Source organism: Solanum tuberosum, unplaced genomic scaffold (assembly GCF_000226075.1).
Source record: "Solanum tuberosum cultivar DM 1-3 516 R44 unplaced genomic scaffold, SolTub_3.0 scf00026, whole genome shotgun sequence".
NCBI classification, from domain to species: Eukaryota; Viridiplantae; Streptophyta; class Magnoliopsida; order Solanales; family Solanaceae; genus Solanum; species Solanum tuberosum.
In genome coordinates, this window is record NW_006238952.1 from 383,213 (window position 1) to 393,893 (window position 10,681).

General features: G+C 28.7%; 1 protein-coding gene across 1 annotated transcript; it reads left to right on the forward strand.

Annotated features, from left to right (window-relative positions):
• The first annotated feature begins 8,098 nt into the window (after positions 1-8,098).
• LOC107059557 (F-box protein At5g07610-like) lies at positions 8,099-9,600 on the forward strand. Its single transcript, XM_015306164.1, has one exon. The coding sequence runs from the start codon at positions 8,212-8,214 to the stop codon at positions 9,481-9,483; it is 1,272 nt and encodes a 423-aa protein (XP_015161650.1). The 5' UTR covers positions 8,099-8,211; the 3' UTR covers positions 9,484-9,600.
• The last annotated feature ends 1,081 nt before the right edge of the window (positions 9,601-10,681 follow it).

Below are 10,681 nucleotides of genomic sequence, written 5' to 3' on the forward strand. Positions count from 1 at the left end.
TGTGATGGTATGTATATATAGAGTGGGGAAATACAGTAGGAAGGTGCTAGTAGTGATTATTAGGGCTGAGGAAGTTATGTGAGTACGAAAATAGTGGAAATGAAAGCATTTCTGTTGAGAGTTTTAAGGCTAAGGGATTGTCCTTCTCTGGAAATTTCATCATTTTGTCCCTTAATTAGACCCGTGACTTTATAGTGTAACTTAATTTTCAAGTATATGTAAGTAGTTGCGAAGATTAATCTCAACAGAATCAGGCAACTTAGAGTTTTTATTTTCTAAAATTACTCAACTAAATAGTAATTTTTTCCTTAAAAAAAACTCATTATGCTTCTCCTCCTCCTTTTCGTTGAAGTAGATAAGATATGTCATATGTGTAACAAGTAATTTCTGGCTTATGCCTATTGAATAGGAGTATTTGTTTTTATTCAATTAATTAATATTTATTTAATTTAGTTCCATAAAAACTTATCCATTGAAGAAAAGAAAAAAAGAAGGTGGAGATTTTTGTGCAACAACTTAAGTTACTGATTTTGATTACTCTTTTTAGATAAAATTTAATAGTTGAGTAAAGTTTTGTGATATTTATTCAAAAGAAAACGTACAACTATATATGTCTTCTATTTAAGCAAGTGTAATAGAGTAATATTAAAATGGAGAGGCGCTAAGTGATAAAACATGTATTTAAACAATTATATATATCCAGTCCAATGAATGATCCTTCCTTTGTATGAGAGAAGAATTTCTTTGATTACAATTCTTCCTTGGCATTATTTGATGTGAAATTCAAATAGGAGATAAAGGAAGCTTCCGGGATCATAAAAATGATTTATCCCAAAATATTTCGATTTGTTGTCACAAGCACACAATTTCTTCTTAAAGAATGAGTGACCTTTCATTATCTACTGTTTTCGTAATCCCAAAATATTTCGATTTATAACCTAATATAATACTTTAATAAGTACCAAGATGGATTGTTGCTTTTGGGTTTAGAGGGCATTTGGGAGCTTTTAATATAATTTTCATTCGAGAAATGGTCATTTCTTAAGTTTTCAGTTTCTAAAAATCACCCACCAGTTACCAGTAAGCAATATACAGTATACACCACTCAGGAGAAATTAAAAAACATGTGATTCAGCTAGGCGCTCTGGCTTTTAGAGCAGTAGGTACTTCATGAAATTAGTCGAGATGCATGTAAGCTGATTTGAATATCAGTTAGTTGTGGTGCTCAGATCAATTTACACGCACCTCAACTAAATTTAAAGACGAATATGTCTTTCTAATACCGAGTTTATTTGAACCCCATACTTAACCTCTCATATGCTTAATTGAGACTTTTAGGTTCGGGATGAACGCATCATAAGATAATTTTAGTAATCAGCTATATTACAACACTCAAGAGAGGTGGTATATATATTGCTCTTAATATAATGAGAATTGGAACACTTCTTTTTCCAAATTCAAACGATTGCTTTATTTTTATTTTATTTTTTCACGTATATTAATGAAAGAAGATTCTCATATCGATGGTTAATGAGAGGATGGTCTCCTTATAATATCTTTATATGATCTTGGACAATTTCAAAATTTATTCAAGTTGTAACAAAGTCACGCCCCCTATATAGGCACCCAGTCTTTGCCTGGCGTGAATTCACCAGGGACGGTAGGTGGGAGTGATGAATGTGAAGCATCTCACATCCCACACTGGTGATTAATGGGTGATGGGCTCATGACTCGAACTACTTTGTGTATTTGCTAGTAATAAATTTTAATAGTAGTATTTATTATTTATTTTACCTTATGGTTTATGCATTATTATATTATTTCACGGCTGCTATATAGTTTTACAACAACTTTACACTATAAACATGGGGAAAACGAGCTTAAGTTAACTCATTTTGCTGGGGCCAAACAACCACTTCATTCCATCTCACGTTTTTAAAGTTTGGTGAAATTGCACTTTCTATAAATAACATTTAATTCTATAAATTAAAACTCCATTTGTGTTAACTCCACCATTATTTTTTCATTTAATAAACCAAAATAAAACTGCATTTCTTTGTTCAGAAAACAGAGAAATTAAACCATGTCTTCTTTTCCATACCGCGGTATGGCCCCAAACTTCGATGGATTATTCAAATCCGTCGAACACTTGATGAAGAATTCAGTGAAATCCCAGTGTGCATTTTTAACGTCCCTAATGGTTTCGGACCCCGATTCTTACGTACCCCAAGAAGTTGCATTAGGGCCATACCATTATTGGCGTCCAGAACTATACGAAATGGAGAGGTATTTGAGTACGTTTGTTATGATATCATGTTGAATTGTGTGAACCAAAAAAAAATGAGGACGTTTATATTAACTTAATTATGTCTTTAACAGGTATAAACTAGGCGCTGCAAGGAGAACTCAGAAACAGCTCCAAAACATCAAATTTCAGCATCTTGTTGAACAGTTGATAAAATTGGAGTCTAGAATTCGCTCCTGTTACCATAAGTAGTTGAATTTCAATGACGAAACTTTAGCCTGGATGATGGCTGTTGACGCCTCTTTTCTACTCGAGTTCCTTCGAATTTATGCTGTTAAAGAAGGTATGGTTCTAACACGAGCAATTTCTTACTCGACGATGTCACATTTAGTTGATGTTCCTCTTTTCTACTGGAGGTAATTTTATGAAATTTAGTAGCGTATCAAGCGTGGGCCATTGGTTTTTACTCGTTACACGGAGTTAATGAATGGGATTATTGACACGGAAGAAGATGTAGCATCCATCGCTTAGAGAAAGAGCGATTGTGTTGAACCGTTTGAAGAGCGATGCTGAAGTTGCGAATTCGATGATTAAATCAGTGAAGTTAACAAAAGTTGACTTGTTGGATAAAGTGATTGAGGATGTTAACAAGTTTTATAATGGAAGCATTATGTGTTTGAATCATGGCAGTTTCTCACATTCTTGGCTGCGATTATGTTGATGACTTTGCAAGCATTTTGTTCAGTTTATAGCGGTGCTCGTGTATTCCGTATTCAAAACTCTAGTCAGTAACAACAATAACATATCCAGTGTAATCTCACAAGTGAGTTTGCCTAACTTTGTGGGATAGATATGTCGCTTCCATATCTTTGTGGGGGTAAAGAGACCGTTTCTCATAGACACTTCAACTTGAATGTCTGTATGAAGAAATGATGAATTGAAGGATGATTTGTTGTATAGTATTATACTATTTAAGATTCTTCTATTGATGATGATTATACTTTGTATCGTGGGAGCATGTTGAGCATTTTACTATCTTGTATAATCGGGTAAACCTTGTAACTTTGTTTTTATTCATATAAATTCATACGAACTTTATATTTGTTTTCGGGGAAACGGTACAGTTAAATTTACAATCTATATTTCATTCATTAGGTTCTTAAATATGCTTGTAAAGAAAATAAGCAAGCTAGTAAGTCCGTATGGAGTGGTAAATGTCCGACGAAATCTCTGATACGACATCGTTTACGTAAACAAATGTTATAAAGTAAAGACTTAGTAAAATATCTTGGTCAATTTATCTTTAATCCTAATAGTTAATCAACTTCAAGGATCGTCATGCTCAATCCTTTGAATGTTTAAAATTATTATGTCAAGTCTATAGTTTGAGGCTTAACCTTGTGCCTTGACTCGAGGAGATCAAGACAGGATAGAAGAATCTTTCTGAAAATTGACTTATTATTTTATTTTTAATTTTATTTTTTTAATGTAAAAATTGACTAAAGATCAGCTAAACATGTGATATTTATCATATCATAATGTCTTTTAATATTTTATAGTTGGAGAATCAAATTCTCACTAATAAAATAAAAATTCATAGCAAAATTAACACTAGTAATATATTCTATTGGTCACAAATAAATAGAGCTGTCAATATGGGCTAGGTTCGTTGGACCGGCCTAGCCTAACCTGTCGATTTAAGAAAATGGCTTTTTAGCCCGGCCTGAATAAGCCTGTCGATTTGTGGGGCTTGAGAAATATGGATAGGGTCAGCTCGTGGGCCAAATAAAAATTAATTAAAAAATAAAAATAAAATAGAGTATTAAAAATAACAAGAGTCTACACTCAAAATATGTTTAAAGTTTGAAATATTACAATTTAAATACAAATTATATTTATAAAATATGTACTACATAAAATAAAATTCCTAAAATTTCTAGGGAATCAATACATAACCCATAGCCTTTGGAATATTATCATAATTTTTGTGTTTTTTTATGATCATTGGAAAACAATTAGGTTAATATTTCTATTTAGCTATTTATGTTTTTACTTGAAATCAAACTTAATAAATATTATATAAATAATTTTATTTGTATATTTGATTAACAAGTAGTAACACTAGTCAATATTTATGATAATATTTTTAAATTATAATTTAATTTAAAAAATTATAAAAAATATACTTTTTAGAAAAAAGGATTGGCCCGGCAAAACCCGTGGCCCACGCACTTATAAGTTGAACCGACCATTTTCTGACCCACATAAAAAATGGGCTAGCCCGATCTGATCCGTCAAATTACAAAGCCTATATGGAATTGTCCGAATGGAATGGACCAGCCCATATTGGCTGCTCTACAAATAAAGTTGGTCCATTGCATTAATGAAATTTGGTCCATTGCATTAATGAAATATTACTAACTCTAGCCGAAAGTCGCATAGTAACTTCACAACTAATTGTCCTCTCAACTACTCACTCAGTGATCATTTTTAAAAAAATAAAAAAAATATTTAATTTATTATTTTTAAAAGATAAAAAATAATCATTTTTCTCATATTTTATTTTTAGCATTAATTACTTCTTTTCTAAATCATTTTTGAAGACTTTATACAAAAAATCAATCAATAGAAGTAGTATGATAAAATAATTGTGTCAATTTATTATTTTCTTAATAGATGTCTCAAATTAAAATCTGACAAGTAAAAATAAATAGAGAAAATAATACAATAGAAAAATCAAATAATTACATTTTTTTCCTTTCCAACAAAAATACATCTTTTCTCGTGAATTAATTATATATTACAAGCATCTAAGGATAATCTCCTTTCGGTAGATAAAATTTCACCTACAAGATACACCATGTGATACATCACACACATTTAAATGATTCAAACAAATAGATCACATTAGTATATCTTATTTATTGATCAAAACACTTTATTCATGTTCTCATAAAACTATATCACATATACAAAGCCACTAAAAAAATTCAATGAATTAATTGTACAATATCATATTCATCTATGATCTGAGGATCTAATAATAATAAAAATAATAATAATAATAATAATAATAATAATAATAATAATAATAATAATAATAATAATAATAATAATAATAATAATAATAATAATAATAATAATAATAATAATAATAATAATAATAATAATAATAATAATAATAATAATAATAATAATAATAATAATAATAATAATAATAATAATAATAATAATAATAATAATAATAATAATAATAATAATAATAATAATAATAATAATAATAATAATAATAATAATAATAATAATAATAATAATAATAATAATAATAATAATAATAATAATAATAATAATAATAATAATAATAATAATAATAATAATAATAATAATAATAATAATAATAATAATAATAATAATAATAATAATAATAATAATAATAATAATAATAATAATAATAATAATAATAATAATAATAATAATAATAATAATAATAATAATAATAATAATAATAATAATATATATTATTATTATTATTATTATTATTATTATTATTTTTATTATATTATTATTATTATTATTATTATTATTATTATTATTATTATTATTATTATTATTATTATTATTATTATTATTATTATTATTATTATTATTATTATTATTATTATTATTATTATTATTATTATTATTATTATTATTATTATTATTATTTTGGGTCAAAATTTGAACCCAACTAACACAACATCTTACGTTATCCCTCCAACGTAAATGTCACCATTACTAAAAACTTCAGAGACCAGTCTTTTAACGATTTCGAACTAGTCATCAAATCAGAAAATATATACTCAGTTTTATGACAATTTATTTGTCTTCGATTGTGACGGCAGAAAGAAAAATATACCACAAGCCTTTTCATTTATATATTTATATGCTAGTGTGGCTTTTCTCCAGATTGTTGAAAAGTATATATTGGCAAATGTATTCAAAATATATATTGTGTACATGAATAATAGATAACATATGTGATCATGTAAAATATATTAAATATGTTGAGATTTAATTTGAGAAATATCTCAAAACGTAAAATAGATATCTTTAAGCAAATTCCACTTCATTGTCATTTCAAATTAATCAACAAACCCCTTCGATCTATGACTGGACAATTATTGTTGAAAAAATCATTATATTTCTACGTTAAAAAAAGTATTAGTACTATATAGACACATTTTTCATTGTTTAAAACCTTAGATAGAAACAAGTTTCTTTCATTTTCTTCTTAGATTTTTTTTTTTTTGGATTCTAACTAAAATGATACAATAGGGACCAGGAAATTGATTATTAGGGCTTTCCATTATGAAAAATTGAAAATATGTATAATTTGAAAATTTGATTTAAATTAGTCTTATCGTAACAGATTATATATTTAAATCATTCCAGTAAAAATTAGTAAATATACTCCTCTATTTATATTATAAAATTTCTCATAAAACACTCATATGTAATCCTCCATGCTGATAATATAGATACTAATTAATAAATTAAATTATTTTTTATATATAAATAAAGGAACATATGTCTAACTGCATGGTTATTAATCGATAGTATATATATATCCTCAGGAGCGAATTTATAAGTAAAAATTAGGACACAAAATTTATCATATCTTTATAAACATTATATATTTTATAGATATAATATTAGTTATTGACATTTATGCAATACCAATACTAAATGATCCCCTTGATTGAAGATTGACCAGGGATCAATTCTACTAAACTACTTTTCCCCATCTTTTAGCTTTGAAGGTTGACTAGGGATCAATTAATACTAAACTACTTTTAGATAAATCTTTTAGATTTATCACTACATATATCCTAGCACTCTTACTTAGATTTTTTATTATGATAATATATTATATTTAAACGAATATATATCTATCAACAAGTGTATGTTTTGGAAATTTCTATGTTTTGGTAGAGTTGTAAGTACTTTTTTATTTTTAGTTAGATATCTTGAATTCAAAACCTCCTGAAAATGAAATTGTTCTTATTAGTGAGTATTTTTCTCTCCTATATGAAACTTTTCGGATCGAATAAATCCTACACGGCTTGAACCTTAGTTATGTACATTTTCAAACTTGATTCTAGATTATTATTGAGTTGACCATATACATCAGGCATATTATATAGTTGACCCTAATCTTTGATCTACTTCAAAGATATCGTCATGCTAAAGACTTGGAATGCTTAAATTATACTAGTATATAAAATTATATATTGGACTCGTTATTCAAACAGTTCGAGGCATAGCTCTTGTAAGTAATATTTCAACATTTTGGTGGACAAATGGCATTATTTGTATAAAAAGTGGCAACTCAAATGAATGGCTGGTAATATGCATGACAAATATTTCACAAAAACAAACCACTTGTCATTATTTGAACTCTCTTTATAACACCACCTATAAATATGCATTTCGTTCCATGAGAATGCACCAAAAAATATTTTCTTTTCCATAATTCTCTCTGTTTTTAGATTTCTTTCTTACATTTTTCAATTAGCCTTTGCCTTAATTTCATCCTCCTACTTGCTAGTATTAATAATTTCTTTCTTTATGACAGTGTTCAACACGACTTTTACCGAAAAAACTCTTTATAAAAATAGACTATAATAATTTTCTTTTAGAACAGTGTCCAGCACGACTTTTTACTCAAAAAGGCTCTTTAAAAAAATAGACTAAAAACAGAAAAAATAAAAACATGTGATACGTATGATACAATCATATAAAGTTGATAAACTTCTCATAGTAATTTTTTTATGGGTTACAAATAAAGTAGGCCAATTGCATTAATTAAATATTACTAACTCTATCCATCCATCAATTTGTAGGGACAGACTTATAACTGGCTGCTCTTAATATAGAGTGTGCAATTTCACTTCAATAAAATACATTCAGTTTCCAAATCAAACACCATGGTTTCCGGTGACTGTACTTCGTTCGGCGGTGCTATTACTCCGATTAGATTGACCCTTACCCACTCCCGGAGTTACATCGAACAGCTGAAGCATCACTTGCCGGTTTTCTCCGAAATCTCCTCGTCGTCGGAGCAAATCGCCGGCAGTGAAGATCTTTTAACTGAAATACTCCTCCGATTACCCCCAAAATCTCTACTTCGTTTCCAGTGCGTATCTAAACACTGGATTTCTCTTATTTCTAATACCCATTTCCGTCGACTCCATACTCGTCGGAATGCTACCTCCTCTGCCTCCACCGTCGGCGTTTTCTTGTGCCGACACCCAAATTATGATTTTCTTGCTCTTAATGAAGAACGAATATCTGAAATGGGTCGGATTTACGACCGTTTATCCGATTCGCGTGGTAGCAAAGTTGTGTGTAATATCAATTCTTGTAATGGGCTTTTATGCGTTGGTTTTAAATCGGATGATGCTAAGACGGATTTTTATATTTATAATCTCACTACCGGTCATCATAGATTTATTCCGGTGCCGGAGACCATGATAGTGAAAAGTATGAACTTAGCATTTGATCCCAACATATCCGAAGATTACTATGTTGTTTGCGTTTGGTTCTCTGTTTCTGAAAATCGACTCTGTTTCTCTGTGTATTCATCCGGATCTGGGATTTGGAGGCATTCGAATGAGCACTGTAATAAAGTGGATTTATGCAGCTATGGCGGGGTTTTCTGGAAAGGGGCTGTTCATTGGTTTAGCCAAACAAGCCCCTTTTTGTGCTTGCAAGTTGATACCTGCGTGTTTAAATCAATGCCTAGCACCGATATTCCTGAAGGACAGTGGTACAGGAACATCGAGTATTTCGGAGAATCGGGTGGTCATTTACATCTTATTGAGATTCATAAGCCACAAGATATAGAGTTTGATGTTTTGGAATTGAAGAGTGATTATTCTTGTTGGTTTGTGAAGTATCGAGTGAATCTTGAATTTTTGACCAATTTGTATCCGATGATGGTGAATCAAGAAGTGTATCCTCCTGAAGATTATAACTTTCCATATGCATTCAGTACCCTCTGTTTTCTAACAGATGAAGAAAACAGAGCAAGGGTATTGATATCACTTCCAGGGAAGATTGTTGTGTTTGATATACATAATGGGATGGTGAAAGAGCTAGCTGATATACAGCCTGATTCTTTCAGAAATTTTATTGGTGGTGCACGGTATGATTGTTTTGATGCTTATAAACATGTTGAAACACTCGCTTTTGTTTGAGTTTCTTGTATTATTTTTTTCTAGGGTTCAATAAAATGATTGACATCTTGCAATTCTTGTATGCCCTGTTTTCTGATATTCAAATTAATGGAGTTTGAGTACCCTAATTAGTCTGAAGATCTCAATTGGTTTCGAGGGTAGTCATCACGCGAATGACCTGAGATTGATCTTCCTTCCGGACTAATGTTAAAAGCAAAAAAAATCTCACAGTGATGATACAATGATGATGTTAATGAGATCGATGCTTCTTATAATGCTTGAGTAATTTTTATTCCTTTGAGTTAGTTTTTAGGGCGTGAGTTAAGCTTAAAATCTAATTTTATAGAAACACTGGTGATTTCAAACCAATTAGTATTTAATTGTTAAAATAATTTACATTTCAATTTAAAAATAATCAATTTATTAGGTCATTTTTTAATTAAAAAAATGTATCGTTACATCTAAAATAAAATAAAATTGCAAATAATTATTTTAAAAATAATAATAATAATTGTATGATCAAAGATCTCATTTCCTTCTAGAATGAATTTTCATTTCACGTGATGGTGAAAGTGAAACATGGACAAAATGTGCCCATGCGGCCACCAATTATATTACATTTTTTTCTTGTCCACAACTGTAGGGAAATTTTTTATTATGGATGAGGCACAACTTATACTAGTTGTATGAGTATAAGTTGTATGAGGGATTACTTTATTATTATTATTATATTTAAATTCGTGGGACCTACGTTTTGTTTTTCTTCTTTGCCTCCTATTTTTCTTTCTTGTTTTTCTCTTTCCTCTTTTTTATCATTTTCTGTTTTTTTTTCTTAAATTTATTTTGAAACCAATTTAATTACTCTCATTTTGTACATATGAAAATAAATTTTTTACCTATTTGTTTTAACCGATTTTAAAAAAAAAATATATTTTATCATTAAATACAAAAGGCATGAGCATACAAAAGTTCAAGTTAATTCTTTAAATGGTCACTTATGTCATAAAAATTGACCACTAAAATTATTTCTATTTCTTTTCTCTCATTTTTCATTTATAGTACTTTAAAAATTTCCACCTTTATATTTCGTATCATTTTAACTTTTATTTTTTAAATTTATCTAAAACTTATTTTTTACTTTATTTGAAAATTGATGTTTGTTCAGAATTTTGATTTTTTATTATAAAAAAATAATGACGTGGCCGAATTATAATTGGTC